The 16,160-nt window shown below is 32.9% G+C and overlaps 2 protein-coding genes across 2 annotated transcripts; one reads left to right on the top strand and one right to left on the bottom strand.

The window, feature by feature from the left end:
• The first annotated feature begins 12,276 nt into the window (after window positions 1–12,276).
• Window positions 12,277–13,649, top strand: LOC120767872. Its single transcript, XM_040094194.1, has 2 exons — window positions 12,277–12,498; window positions 12,592–13,649. The coding sequence occupies exons 1-2, from the start codon at window positions 12,360–12,362 to the stop codon at window positions 13,296–13,298; spliced, it is 846 nt and encodes a 281-aa protein (XP_039950128.1). The 5' UTR covers window positions 12,277–12,359; the 3' UTR covers window positions 13,299–13,649.
• Window positions 13,650–13,855: 206 nt separating this feature from the next.
• Window positions 13,856–16,107, bottom strand: LOC120767870 (tubulin gamma-1 chain). Its single transcript, XM_040094190.1, has 5 exons — window positions 15,910–16,107; window positions 15,587–15,789; window positions 14,935–15,525; window positions 14,745–14,879; window positions 13,856–14,669 (listed from the first exon to the last, which is right to left on the bottom strand). The coding sequence occupies exons 1-5, from the start codon at window positions 15,956–15,958 to the stop codon at window positions 14,274–14,276; spliced, it is 1,374 nt and encodes a 457-aa protein (XP_039950124.1). The 5' UTR covers window positions 15,959–16,107; the 3' UTR covers window positions 13,856–14,273.
• Window positions 16,108–16,160: the final 53 nt, after the last annotated feature.

Raw genomic sequence — 16,160 nt, 5'->3', positions numbered from 1 at the left:
ATATTTAAATGAAATAAACTAAAATTGACTATATGGTATGCGTAAACTCTTAGTCTTCGATTTTTCACATATGTATAACGGTAATATAGTGTTCACTCCCTTTCAATTAAGTGATTATATCCAAACGTGTTTTTTTGGGACTTTTTTTAAAGAGCCGTTGTATTTATAAATAAATAAGACTAACATACTTTATACGGATATTTAATAACAGAAGACTCATTTTGAGAAATGTTACATTTCATTGATCTTGTGTCAATCTCCAGGAGCGTCTTCGAAAAAATGTGTCTGGCAATGAGAAAGATTTTTCTGCATAAAATTGTGCTAAATCCAAAAAAAATATTAAAAAAAATACATCATTACAAAGGTAATCTTTGAAAAGCTAGTCAAAGCTTTGATTTTTGACAAAATAGGCGCTTCCCAAAAAAACTCGTTTTATTGAAAATATTTATATCGAAATTGTACTGCAAAGTCTTATTTCTTCCATTATTACCTGCCAAATAAATCTGGAAGATCGTGCGAAAATGTCAAGTCGATCGATCCAACCGGTTTGACGAAATTATGCTCACCGACTCTGAAAACACCATTTTGTGAAAAACCCGTTTCAAGTTTAGATTGAAAAATGCTTACAAATACGCTCATATGTCCATAACTATTTGTCATATATACTTAAAATTTTTGGAGAATATACTCCTATATATCATCACCTAAAATGCAAAATAACGTATCATCCAAAAATTCGAAATTGAGTATCGTATAGATTACGATTCACTACTTCAAATTACATTCATAATATTTCATATGTCCAACATTTTCAGGTTCTGCGCTCATATGTGAACCAGTTTTAACCAATATTAAAATTTTGTTTCACTCTTGTTCCATTTTATTTCGTGTTTCATTACCGCCACTGTAAATTTTCGAAAATGTTGTTACGTTATTTTGCATTTTAGGTGACGATATGTACATTCGAGGTATCTTCAAACTAAAAAATCCATTTTGTGAAATTCACAATGGATATAACTGCTTTTACTAATCAATGAATAAATAAATAAGTAATGACAACTGAAAGTTACCTCTCTTTCGAAACAATTAAGGCAATGTTGTCAAAATTGTTAAGAATTGTTTGACATTGAATTTAAGTTAATTTTTTTACATTTTTCAAAGCAATCAGTCGAAGTTCCATTTTGAAGTAAAATAAAATTTTATTCAAAGACTAAAAACTAAGAAAAAAGGTCCTTGACTGCTGCAGGCACTCTGGGTGAATCGATTTTTGATCACAAAACTGGTAATTGCATGGATAACTAAATACAGAACAGAAATTTGATATAATTCAGATCATTCGTCTCTAAGTAGTCAAACAAATTTTTAAAAGCAGTTTCGAAAAACACGTTTAAAGATAAACTGGTGGAGCTCATTGAACTCAGCGGCTAAACTTTAGAAGGCTGTAACTCAAAAACTGTAAATCTGAATTTATGTCTACTATGAGTTCTTATGGGAAAACACACAATTCGTAGTTGTACTGTCAACAATGGGACCGTCTAAAAGAAGCAATATCCAATAGGCGTTCAGCTTTGGCTAATAGAATAGGAATTTTGTTTCATCAGAACAACGCCTGGCCACACACGACGATATTGACTCGAAAGAAGCTCCGAGAACTAGGTTTGGAAATTCTTATGCATCCATCGTTCACTACGGGCCTAGCACCATATTATTACTTCCAATTTCTGTCTATGGTGAATTACTTTGATGATGAAAAATTCGAATCACTAGAAGCTTATGAAAATCGACTGTCCCTGTATTTTGCCAATAGGTTTTTTACGGGAGTGGCACTATGATTTGTGTTTCAAAATTGTAAATTATGGAACAAATTGGAACATATTTCAACCAAAGCAGATCCTTCTAACTATGCTTAATCGAAAAACTCACACTACCGCTGAGGGTTGCCAATTTAGACTTTTCGTCGTACCTTCGGCATATTTAACAGGTTCTTTACTGTGTTACGATATTTTAAATAAAAAAAATTATTTTTGTTTTAAAAGTTGATTGAAACGGATTATGAAACGGATCTTAATGCTTATCGCATAAAGGTAACATTAAAATGTCGAAAAATTAGGCATCGCCAAAGTGATTTAAAAAATTCAAGGTTAAAATATTTTATCCTTTTCTGACCTTTCAATATATACGAGCCTAAAAGACGAAGATACTAAAAAGTGTATTACTAGGGTAGCCAAGTATTTTAATTTCTAAAAGGTCTGCGGAAACCTATTTAGACCGGAGGCAGTACGGTGAATACTTTCTCCATAAGAGATGGCTCGATCTTATGTGTATCACAGCGGCAACCCATTAGCCACTGTTGCCAATTTTCTTGATACTTAATATAATATTATTAAAAGCTGGTATAGTAATTGAATACAATTATTTTTCGTTTTAATTATAGTTATATTTTTAGTTCGATTTAGCTTGATACAGGATTAATATTTTCTAAAAAATTTTCCTCATACGCTTGCAATAGGGTCTTGACTAACTTTTATCTTCTTTTTTATTTTTATTTTTCATTTATATATATATCTTTTCTCTTACTTTTTTATCGTTTTTTTATTATTCATTTTTCTATGTATTTTTCTCTTACTTTTTTCCATCACCACATTGGCGAAGCTCTCTGCATTCAGTCCAAATCTATTCCCATCGATTCGGTATCGCTTGATGTAGAAACCTAAAACATGTAGGCGTACAGAGACGCTAAAAATCTTGAGCTTGCTATGCATTTTATCTACTACAGTCAAACGCGCTCTAAACTTAGACTAATTTGTGCTCTTTCAGGTCACAAAATTCAATTAGAAAAACAAATATATATACACATTTACAAACACAAAATTTTATTAAAATTTAAGTAAGCTTCTCCACAATTAAAGCATGAAACGAACACGATCCCCACTTATTTGCGTTTGTAATGAAAATCCCTCCACCAGATAAATGATAAAAAAAAAACTTAACTGACAACTGTGTACTTTAATAGTTATAATACTTTTTTAAAGCAACAAATTTTGCAATCAAATTTTTCAAGAACAATGAACAAAAAATCAAGGTTGTTTACGACGAGACCCACACTTTTCATAAAAGGTACATAAATACTCGTATAAGTACATATATGTATGTAATACTTTCCTAAAAAACTTAAGTAATTACTTTTGCATTGTAAAATATTTATAACTATTTATCTGTAAGTCTATATATATACAACATTTGGAATATGTATGATTGTAGACCCCGAGCTCATTTGCGTATACCAAAGCGGAGAGAAAAGTAAAATCAACAACTATAACAAATATGTTGCAATAATGCTTAGTACTTATTGGGTATCCTAATTACACTAAATACTAACTTTTACAAGAAATCGTGACATTTTTTTGTGCAAACAAATAGGTAGCATGCATATTTCTTGCGCACAAGCGTATGCATAGTTAGTTAGCTGCGCGTACACTGCGTAGCACTTACCCAAAGGTATACACTTACACTCATATATACTACATACTAATGTCTTTCAATACGAAGAAGTCTTAGCAAATTTTTATAAAAATATTTATTATACGCGTGTTTGTATGTATGTGTTGTATTCTTTTCTTTTTGATAATAACGAAAGAAGTATGTGAAGCAAACTTTTAATTAGCAATACACTTTTCTATGAAACTGTCTACATGTTAAGCATAAAATCTTAGAGCTAACTCTTACTGAAATCTTAACTTACTAAGTATTAGCAAACTACTTAAAAAATACTATTTAACAATAAGTTAGAGCTAAAGCGCGTCCTTTTCCAAAAATTACAAAAATATATATATATGAAAAAATATAAAACAAAACCAATCACAGCCGAAAAAGGATACCAAAGACGAATTTAATTGACAAACTGTGGCAGTTAATAATATACATACATACACACTTAATGTATAGGGTGGGGAAAAGTACGCAACTAACTTATAAATTATTATGTATGTAAGCAGCATAGAAGTTGAATATTTTTGAAAATATTTTAAGACATTTTAAGACATTCAATTAAATATGGAGAAAAATTACACAAATGAAAAAAACCACACATACATGCATACAACTAATTGTACACCAACTTTTCACGTACACTGTATATTTTCAATTTCAAATACTTAAACATCGATGCTGAATTATGTATAATGCGTAGTCTCAAAATCATTTGCGAATTCAAATTAAAGTACGGCCTGCATGCAAAGTAAGATATGCCATTGATAAAAAAAAATATATATATATATATGTATATAAATATATATATAATTTTTATATATGATTGTTGTTGCTAGTTTAATAAATATATGATTGCATAGGCAAAATGAATAAGTGAAACGGAATAATTTAGATTAAAACTGTTATCAGCATACTTATAAAAATAAAATAGTGTTGAAAAAGAAATTCTACGAACTGATTTCCACAAAGCTAATATTAAACGGTACACTTGTTTAAATAATACACAACAAGCACAGGCTCCAATTAATCAATAATTAAGTTTATGTTAGTTACAGGGTGTCAAATGCGTACAATGTGTGACTTAAAAATTAGAAACTATTATTCACAAATGTTTTCGAAAAACATGTTTCATCTTTTTGATTATTATTTTGTGCTTGATACAAATATTTGTCTGTGGAAATAATAAAGTTTAGATTAGTTACGAGGGCTGCTAAATATATATTTCTGGCCTAATAATGAAAATAGGAATATTTATCAACGAAAATGGTTTTATTGTTTTTCAAAATATTCTCCATTAAGATTTATACACTTTTCATGCGCTCAAACCAATTTTCGAAGCACTTTTTTCACTCCGATTGAGACACCTCCAAAACATGGTTTTTGAATGCTTCAATAGCATCTTCTGGCAACGAAAATCGTTGACCACGCATTATTTTCTTGATGTGTGGGAATAAAAAGAAGTCATTGGGTGCCAAGACAGGGCTGGACGGCGGATGACCCATCAATTCGACGTTTTGGCCGGTCAAAAAGGCGCTGGTTTGAGCCGATGTGTGAGAGCTCGCATTGTCATGGTGCACAATGATTCGTCTTCTCTTGTTCGTTTTTCGAATTTCTCCGAAGACTTCAGGCAAACTCACACGATCGATTGCTGTTTTGTTTCGGGCTCATACGCATAGATCCATGATTCGTCACCTTTGACGATCTTATAAACGTCTTTTGAAGCACCGTGATCGTATTTTTTCAGCATTTCTTTACACCAATCCACACGAGCCTTTTTTTGAGCGATTGTCAAATTGTGCGGGATCCAACGAGAACAAACCTTTTCTACGGCCAGGTATTCATCCAATATCGAATGTATGCTGGTGGGAGAAATGCATATGCATGCCTCTATCTGAAGGTATGTTACATAACGGTCTTGCATTATCAGTTTACGTTCGGCATCGATGGTTTCTGGCACAACGACTGTTTTTGGACAACCTTCACGGAATTCGTCTTTGAGTGAGCGTCGGACACGATTGAATTCGTTGTACCAGTTTTTCACAGTGCTATAGGATGGTGCTTCATAGCCATACAAAGATTTTAGTTCATCGATGCACTCTTGTCGTGATAATCCACGTCGAAAGTTGTGAAAAATGATCGCACGAAAATGTTCACGAGTTAATTCCATTTTTTGGCCGAGATGAATTTTTTAATTCCCTGTAAATATAACAATTCACGATTAAATGACAAAACGTTCTGAGTGATGTTATGCTAAAAAATGTCAAACTTTCCAATGGAAATGTCAGATTGCACCTAGCAACACTTAGTGTTGCCTAGGCCAGAAATATATATAGCAGCCTCCGTATTATTCTATTACTTATTATTATTAATATAATATATGCTATCCCTTAAGTGGGACCAAATTGGACACAGCGTGCTAACTTTTACTGAAATCGGTTCAGTAGTTTAGAAATTTATCCCGAACAAAAGTGGGCAAGTAATTTTTATATAGGTATCCATAGATTTATAAGCATAAATAAACTTGCTAATATTTTTTTTACAGAAAAATAAATTCGAAACTGAAATACAGACAAGATATTGATAAGTAACAACTAAATGTCAAGGATACCAAGTCAAAACATTTTGTTTTTTCGAAAGCAGCATAAAATTGCACGAACAAAATATTTTTTTAGAATTAATATAACTCACATATTGACTCTTTTACTATATTCGGGATTTTTATTTCAAAATTTAATTTAATTTAGGAAAGACTTGTACAATAGCATTATTCATAATATTACCCACGTGAAGCTTCAACATTTTCCCATCTATGGATTCGATCTCAAAGGCAATCAAGCCATTTTTTAATACCCTATTCTGATGTGAACCGCATTCCAGCGAGTACGTTCTGCATCGACCGGAACAAATGGTAGTCAGAACAGGCAAGGTCTGTGTTTTAAGGCGGGTGAGGCAAAATTTCCAAATAATTCCTGACGGATCTTGCAAAATGAGACCAAGCGTTCTCATGATGGTTTTTGATTTGGTTGCGTAGCGAGATTTCGGATATGATTTTGTGTGTCTTGGGTTGACGTAATATATAAATTTTTCATCACCAGTCACCATCTAAAATTACCACTTTTAAATCGTGTAAATAAATTTTGGATATTCGCTTAACTAGGCAGGATCATCAGAAACTTACGCAATTAATAAGTTTATTGAGAAGAACGGTACAGCTTTTAATTTTGCTGTTAATATATAATTGAATATAAATTATATTATATATGAAATCATTACGGCGTTAATTGAGTTCACATTTGAGTTCCGAAAATTGAAATTTCAACTGATTGCAAATTTAGTAACTATTTTTACCATTTTTTAGATGAAAGGTGCTAAAATTATTTAATTGTAAAGTTGAAATTTTCAATATATTTTTTGCTTGAGCGTCTTATAATGCTGCACTTCACTTTTTAAAAACGAGTTTGACATCATTTCATTAAAAGCAATACAACCGAATTTTAGTGATTTGTATTAATAACTAATAAGTTGGCATTTAAACAGAGTCCAAAGTAGAGTAAATTTTTAAATGAACCACATTTTATTTAATTGATAATTAGAATGTTATTTCGAAAGTTGTAAGATTTTATGAAAGTAGACTATACAATGACACCCTGTAAAATTTTTTTTCTACTTTTTCTATACCTTTTGTTACTGCAAAATGGCATATGGAACTTATCACGAATATGTCGAATTTGCACAGAAAATAAAATAATTTCCAAAAGGTGTATTTAAAACATATATAACTGTATATGTTAACATAAAGGTTAGTAAATAAAGCGCATACGATGGAGTGTACACGGAAAATATTAATTGTTTTGCAATAAGTAAGTAATTTTTAGGATATTTGAAAACCTCTAACCGAATAATAGGTTAGAACTAGACAGAGTGTTAATTAATTGTTATGATTTGCACGAATAGGTCATTCCAATTAAGGATAACAGTTTGGAAAACTGTTTGTGAGAATAAGAAATGTTTAGAAATAAATGCACATTAAAAGAGAATTAAACCTGCGCTACAAATAATGCAATTTATTTTTAATGAAATCAATTGTTAAACTAATTCATTTGAGCCTAACTACACTGCACATACAAAATACAAAAAATTATTTAAAAACCTGAAGAATTAAAAACCCAACCCACCATAAAAATAACTATAAACAGCTGACAATTCATAAGTTTTTACAAACACTTAAACATCCCGCCATAATTTTGACACTTCAGTGTTTTATTTGACATATCCACTGTTGAGCTTATAATTTTTATTGTTTTTTAATTACGTAATAAATAGCTTATTTGATAATTAATTAAAAAAATAAAAATGTATGGCTAATTTGATATTATTAAATTTTAAATAATTTTTTTTTGTTTGAAATAAAGCAGAAATAAAAAAGGAAATACAAAACAAAGGTACCAAATACTAAATTGCATGTAAAAAAAATTAAAAGCATAAAACTAAAACCAAATACAGACAATTAATTATAACTTAATTTAAAATATAAGTATAAAATTAAAATGGCAAATATGTTGTAATGCATACAAGGTCTGTTGTCGATCGATCGTTATTGACAGACAAAAAACTGTTTCGTCACATTGACGATAATTAAAACATGAAATATTAAAATAATTTAACTAAAGGTATTAGCATAAAATTAGTTTATGAAATTGATGAAAAGAATAAGAAGTGAGAAAAAAATTAATTAAGAAAATAAAAAAAGAGAAATAAGAATAAAGATTTTCTTTTTGGAAAAAATATAACGCAATAAATCGTATTGTTTTCTTTGTTTCCAACTTTACGGGGGGATTTCTCAAATTACGGAGGAGCTCAATTCGTTAGGCTGTGTGCAAACTAGTGAATTTTTTTTCGTATTAATAACAGCTTCTCTATTGGTGCTTAGACGGAGTCTACACCCGTAGACCTCTGTTGCTAATTAGCGGAAAATCCTCTTCTGGTGTTGCTGAGTCGGATAAATTCTTGCATGCCTTTTCAAATCAAGTTCTGAAATTCTTGTACGTTTTTTGTACACGGGTCACAAAAAAGTTTTTAATTAACTAATTTTTATCCTAGATATGGTAACTGGCAGAAATCAGCTAATACGAGTACATGTGACAAAAAAGTACCCCGAGGGTGTAAATAAAACGCAAAATATTTAATATTCATCAATATTTATTTTGTCGCCTTCAAAATCCCTAGCATATGTAATACACTTATGCCAACGATTTTTCCAGTCCTCGAAACTATTTTCTTAAGCACTTTTTGAGATGGTCTTCAGCTCCTTCAGCAAATTTTGTTTTATCTCTTCGATTGACTGAAAACGGGTTCCATTTCGATTGCTTGTTGACTTGCTTGTCAAACCCATAAATTCATCATCAAACTCATGTCTAATAGGCAGTTATAACGTTCTCCATGCATGTGGAGAGACCTGTTTACGGTATTCTTTAAAAAAAAAAATCAGCTTTTTTAGGACAAGTCGAGCAAGAACCCCGTTCACACCCAAAATATCCACCAAAATCATTCGAACGGACTCGCGAGAGATGTCAAGCTATCTTGCCATCTCTCTAACACTTGCCTGACGGTTTTCAAACACCATACACTTACTTCACTTTTTAAGCTTTTTCATCGGTTGTCTTCAGTTCTTGATAAAACTGAATCACCTTAAGCCTATTCCAACATTCACAACGATTCCGCATACGAAATTTGGTTAGAAATACAAAAATTTAAGACAAACTCTTTGTTCGGTATTTTTGCACTCTTGCAATCAGTTGCTACAGAGTATTTTAGTTTTGTTCACCTAACGGTTGTACGTGTCACCTAAAACTACTCGAGATACATAGATATAGGGTATGTATATATAAATAATCAGGATGACGAGAAAAGTTGAAATCCGGGGGACTGTCCATTTGTCCGTCCATCTGTCCGTACAAGCTGTATTTTGAGTAAAACTTGAGATATTTTGATGAAACTTGGTATGTGGGTTCCTTGGTACAAAAAAAAAATTACTAAAGAACTTCCATCGAAAGTGTGAAAATGGATGAAATCGGAAGATAACCCCGCCCACTTCCCATATAACGGTACTGTTAAAAACTACTAGAAGCGCGATTAATCAATAACTAAATACGACAGAGACTTTAAATTTTACCTCCAAGATGGTATGAAAAGGCTTTATGAGAGCCGGTGTGAAAATTGGACAATGTGATTTGGTAAATTCCATATCTCGGAACCCTACCAACCGATTTCGGCTAAGGTAAAGTACGTATAATTTTAAGAACATTCCCAGTTACAGTGTGAAACTATGCAAAACCGGACTACAACCACGCCTACTTCTCTTATAACACAATTTAAAATTCCATCTGAATATTTCACTTTCCAGTACAAAAATCGAGAATTAATTAATATTAGTATGGCACCTTTGGACCAACATCAGAACACCTCTACATCGTCAAATCTCAGTGGATCCCGTTGTACCATAGATACCATAGTCTACGTCAACGTATACAGCCACCACACATACGTTTACTCAGTGCCTTTATGAAAGTATTACACCGCCGATCTTCACAGCAACCGCATCTTCGATAAATACTATGCGTTCAACTTCATTATAGTCGCGACCAACAGCTAACGTTATATTATCTGCTTACAATATCAAGAAAAAATCAAGAAGACGCCTATATTCGCTTAGTCAATTGCAGCATGCAACTACTAAAATTTCGAAAACACTCAACGTCTGCTTAAAGGGTGCGGCTAGAGAGGCAGTGCATGTTTCTACCGTTATGAACACTTTACGATTTCGATTCGGCCATCCAGAATTACTCATCAAATGTCAGTTGCGCCAAGTACGGGAGATAGCATTTATATCAGGATCTGCCGTCGACAAAATGTATAACTTCTCCGTCAAGGTAGAAGACTTACAGATATATCTCACAATTAAAGATTTCAGTACATGGCTTAGTAGAGTACAGTAGGTATAGGTATGTACAGGACAAGACAGTGGGCGGACTCATTCAAAGGAAATTATATTTCCACTATGCCATATTGGATACTACATCTTCGATTGTGAAATCTGCACAACAAGCGGATGTCAAAAGTACTAAATTGTTACACGAGCCACCGAAAAGAATGTCAAAGTTGCACCTAGACCAACCAAAGACCATACAGTACTCAGTTGTAGATATATACAGCCAGTGCAAAGAAAAAAACAAAAAATTATACTTAAAATAGTTCCAGTTACAGTGCATAGTCACAAAGCTCGTGTTAGGACTTTCGCTCTACTAAATGAAGAATCATCGGTAACTATGATCGATTCTTCTTGGATTGAGCAGCTTGGAATAAAGAGACACCTAAGCAGAGCATTCCCTACAGTAGATGGGTGGAAGAGCTGCTACTGATAAGGCAACTATCAAATTCAAATTAATGGTAAACGCGAAATTAATGGTGCGCGAATCGTAGCGTTACGATCCACTGCCCGAATGTATAAGTATATCAAGTGTGGAACAAGTGGCGCTGTCAGTTGGAAAATGTCTTGAATTTTCGAGTAACTCATCACTATTTTGCCCGTGGACCTCCTGCCAAAGTGCAACTTCATATTTTCGTAGATGCCAGTGGTTTATTTGCAGTCGTAGTCTACTTGACTTTCGTCTTTTCAATACCCAATAATAGGATTTAAGCTTGTTAGCTCTCAATCATTAAATGTTTTTCATCATTTTCCATTGAAAATATACTATGATGCTTCAAATTACAAAACCTTTCATCAAATACCTTTAAATTTTACAAATTCATTTAATTTTCATTTTTATAAGTGGTCTTGAACGATGCAACTAATCCCTCCGTTTACATATTTTTTTGGTAAGATTTCAATCTGGCCATCGCTCGTTTCCAATTGCTAAACGTCAAAACCTACTGAACTCGATTAGCTGTCAAAGTTAAAGATCTCTTTATCTCTGGTTACGCTGTCTGTCACGCCAATTGTACAGCGAGGCACACGCAGCTCTTCCGTATCATATTTAATGTTTTATAATCATAATAAATAAATAAATGACAAATTAACATAACACAATATTGTATTTTTAAAATAACTGACCGTAAAGGCGCATTCACATACAACTTTCTTCGCTTTGCGTGAGAGTTCAAATCAGAGATAAGATTATCCCTGCTTCACAACAAATGCGTCATAAATAGAGAAATGTATAATGTTTATATGTACATATAAATATAAAATGTTGTCTTTGTAAATTGATTTTTTATCTTTTACGTATTTGAGTTGCTTTCAAAAAAAGACGACAGTCGATTAAAATCTATGGTAATGTCTATAAATGAAGTGTGAGTATATTCAAAATGGCAAACCAGAACTTTTTGAATTTTGTTACCTGCTAACTATCAGGTCACAAATTTTAAGCAACATTTTGTGACTAAGGAGTACAGACTGTGTTGTGAATAGTAACTAGTCACATATTGAGATTTCACCTCAAAATGTCTCAAAGAATGACGAGAGACTGCTTACTGAAATGCGTTATATTTGTTATTAAAATTTGTATACAAATAGCTAAACATTGTATATTTTTGTTTCTATACTATCACTAATACTGCTACAGACCATTTTACATTTATTTTATATTAATTTGTGAATTTTTACAAAATGAGGCGAATTCGAAGGCATCCATTTGTTTTTTGCCACTTTATTTTGCTAATAATACTAAATGAGAACACCTTATAATGTACAAATATATGTTGTCTAGGATATGGCAACGACGTCATTTATTTCGCCGCGGTATTTTGTTTGTCGCTTTGTATTTAGTATAGCTTGAATTTATTTTTATTAATACTTGAAATTTGTCCTAAATATGGATGAATTTAGTGAACAGTTAATTTGTAAAGTGCAGACGCATCCCTACCTTTATGATGACCAACATAAAGAATACAAAAACCTAAACGCCAAGGAGCAAACATGGAGGAAAATTGGAGAGGAATTAAAAATGTCGCGTAAGTAAGAGCTCTAGTCCAAAATGATGCCATAAACTTACGCGGGAAGTTAAAGTCTATTAATGTACATATCAACTTTTTATTTATTTTCAGCTATTAAAGTTAAGGCAAGATGGAAGAATTTACGAGACTCCTACGTTAAGTACAAAAATCAACTGAATAAAGTTAAGGACACCGCCGAACAGGAAGCTCTCAATAATCGCTATTTGAAAGTTCGATACTTAACATTCTTAGATGAAACCTTAGCTCGACGTTCACTGTCCCATGTACATGTAAAACCCGAAAGCAGCGCCCCATCGCCACCCATGAAACGAGCGACTAGTTATGATAATGACGTACGGAACAATAAAAAGGCCAAAATGGAGAGGGTGAAAAAGAAAAGTTCAAATAAAATTCGTTCCACTTTGAATGCTCTAACTACAAAACGGCGTCATGAAAAGCCGTACAAGAAAGAAGCTCAACCAATTGAAGAAAGTACGCCATTGGTACACAATGCAAAAGTAGAAAGCTTTAATATATCACCTGAAAACTGCCTTGAAATTTCCACCACAAACGGCATGGCAACAAAGGACGGTACAGATTCTGGCACTAAATCAAATTACGCTGACTTGATGTCGAATCACTTCGAAGAAAAGCGGCAATGTCAAGCTCAAATTGTGAGCGGGGGAAGCGATGCAGTGGACCATTTGTTTAGCAGCTATGCACATACATTCCGAACTCTACCGTTGCGCCAACAAGTAAACATAAAAGTTGAAATGGCAAAACTTTTCGCCATTGCCGAAATAGAGAGTTTACCGTAGGAAATACAAATTACTTTGTTGTTGTGCAAATCAACATTTTTCTTTATTGTTTTGTATGTAAGTGAAGTATTACTTTTAAAATAGTAAGTGTACACGTAATATGTATTGAATGTAAAATTATTTTTTTTTATGACTGCACATTTATTTCTTCGTTCTTTTCCTTACACTCGAATTCATAAAATTTAAATAATTTGCATAATAAAAATTAGAATTTTTATAGCAATATAATATTGATTTAAATTTAAATTGTCTGCTAAAGAATTTGCAGTTATGGTAAGTTTGTTTTTATACACTGAACACGGCATATTAATTTCGCCACAAACGCCCGGAAGAAAACGTTGCAGACCCAATAAAATATTTATGTAAATTATCAGCGCAACAGGTGAGTCAAGCGATGCCTGTCCGTCTATCTTAATATATGCGAACTAGTTTCATGAGTTTTAAAGATATCGGTCCGAAAATTAAATGCAGTTAAACAAAATTTTTTACAGAACATTTTTATTACTGGCAAAAAGAACATTTACATTTTTTGATTGACATTTAGTAAAACACACAATCATATAATAAAACGATCAAATATTGTCAGAAAATAATTAAAAAACTCAATTTAGAGCGCACTTATTCCCGAAAATTGAATTTTTAAGATGAACTTGGTTTCAAGAATTCTTTGAATACATTAAATTAAACGTGAGTAACATTACTAATCTATGCAGTAATTTAACAATGTTGCTTTATATTCATATAACTACATTTTAGAAATGTATGTATTAGTGAGTACTCCCAAAATGAGATGCAAAAATATAAAAATGAAACTCGAAAGAGTTCAATGTAATTAGTAAAAATGAATGTGAAAGGATTAAATTAAATTCTTTGCACTTGCTTCGAAAACTTTTTATGGCAACATGAGGCAGAATAGTATATATATTTCTGTTACATATTTAGATATGCATATATGACTTTTCCCCCCCTACAAAATTAATGGGCTTCTTCTTGACCTTTCTTCGCCGACCACTGCAAGTAATTTGATTGAGTGGCGGCTTCATATTCCTGTACCAAACAATCGACAACATCGCGTGAGTCGTCTAATTCAGACAAATCATCCTTGAATATATCTTCACGTCTAAATTGATCAAGAAAGGCACCACGTTTTTTAAGTTTATCATATTGTCCAAGCGCACGTTCAAAAAGCGAACAAATACTGGTATGGTTAGCAAGCATCAGGCCTGAAACCCGATGACTACTCTGCACGTATGGTGATGAACGTGATAGCGCTACTTGTATGCTCGCAGGTCCCCAAGGAATAAACTGTGCTAATTTGCGCTCTCGAATACGTTGTAGTGATTTATGCACCTGAGTAGGGTCTACTTCTCCCTAAACGCCAATACAAAATTATAATTAACAAATTCGATTAAAATAGTTCTACCTACATGTAAATTAGTAACTTACTTGTATTATATTCAAAATGGAAATATAACAATGATGGTTGGTTTTGTCAGGTCCCGTAGATACCATCATATTTTTTGGTTGTAATAGGCGACGCATAACATCCAACACTGTCGTTTTGCGTACATTAACCGTTTGCTGAAAAACATTTTCATTATTTTTTGTTTTCATTACATTTACATTATAGCCTTACATCATTATCTGTCGTCAATGGCGTATATCCCGTCATTAAGAAATGCAATTGGGGTGTTGGTATCAAAGGTGCTGTCAAACCAATCAGATTATTATTCATATAGGAAGGATAACGTAGTGTTGTGGTGCTGACAGACATAATAGTCGAAACTAAAGTGTTAATTTGTGTGAAGCTAGGATTTTGTATATGTAGTCGGTCAGTAGCAATGCGATTTAGTGCCGTATTATCGAGTACTACAACACAATCCGCACAGCTAGTTAGCCGACGCAGTGTCAACAACGAGTTATATGGCTGTACGACAACATCACTGATCTCGTCCTGATTTGGAAAAACACTGTATGTTTGTATCAGCTTTTTTGGAAAACGATCTGATAAACGTTCCATAATGTAAGAACCCATACCGGAACCAGTGCCACCAGCTATTGAGTGACAGAGCACAAAACCCTCCAAAGAATCGCTACCATCTGCTTCCCGATCGATGATATCAAAAACCTCCTCTTGCAGCTTTTCACCTTGACTATAACCGGAAGCCCAGTTATTGCCAGCGCCACCGCCATGCTTCGATAAATAAACATTCTCCGGATTATAGAGCTAGAATTAATGTAATACATTGTAAACAATTGCGAGCTTATAGATAAATATATGGCGAAACCTTTGCGTATGGTGAACTCATTATAGAATGAATGACGCGTGGTTCCAAATCCAATAACACAGCCCGGGGTATATAATGATCATCATCCGCCTGGTAGAAGAAAACATCTTTGCGATCTACACCATCGGTAGCAAAATCTTCCAACACACCACTTGGTGATATGCCGTGTTCGAGGCATAGACGCTTCCAAAACTCAAAACCAACTACAGGTAAACAACATAAAAATTATGACACATGAAGAAATATGCACTTGTATATAATAATATAAGTATAATTGCGCCAGAACCAGGAGCAGCCTTAACATATACATATCCGATACACACTTTGATTGCCGCATTGGCCCAATTGCAATGTAATTATCTCGCTCGGCATTGCTTCGATGATTAAACTGTCGACTTTTACATAAAATTTACATTTATATATGAAACACACAAGCTTGTTTCGCCTTAATTCACTTTGGGAACGAACAAAATTTTTAAATTTAATTGACAGAAGCTATTTAATGTTTTGATAGCATTTGCATACTTTGTTGTTTTCGGATTTTACGGCGAATTTATTATTGACAATTTGACAG

The sequence above is a fragment of the Bactrocera tryoni genome, chromosome 2, assembly GCF_016617805.1.
Source record: "Bactrocera tryoni isolate S06 chromosome 2, CSIRO_BtryS06_freeze2, whole genome shotgun sequence".
NCBI classification, from domain to species: Eukaryota; Metazoa; Arthropoda; class Insecta; order Diptera; family Tephritidae; genus Bactrocera; species Bactrocera tryoni.
Note: the sequence above shows the minus strand (reverse complement) of the source record. Positions and strands in the feature narration are given on the sequence as shown.

Bases quoted from the DNA above. Each gene is read 5' to 3' on its own strand.
- LOC120767870 (XM_040094190.1), bottom strand. From the start codon at position 15,958: ATGCCGAGCGAGATAATTACATTGCAATTGGGCCAATGCGGCAATCAA. The intron at 15,790-15,909 runs GTGTGTATCGGA...GTTTACCTGTAG, and splicing joins GGGCCAATGCGGCAATCAAA to TTGGTTTTGAGTTTTGGAAG. The intron at 15,526-15,586 runs GTTTCGCCATAT...CATTAATTCTAG, and splicing joins TGAGTTCACCATACGCAAAG to CTCTATAATCCGGAGAATGT.
- LOC120767872 (XM_040094194.1), top strand. From the start codon at position 12,360: ATGGATGAATTTAGTGAACAGTTAATTTGTAAAGTGCAGACGCATCCC. The intron at 12,499-12,591 runs GTAAGTAAGAGC...ATTTATTTTCAG, and splicing joins AGAGGAATTAAAAATGTCGC to CTATTAAAGTTAAGGCAAGA.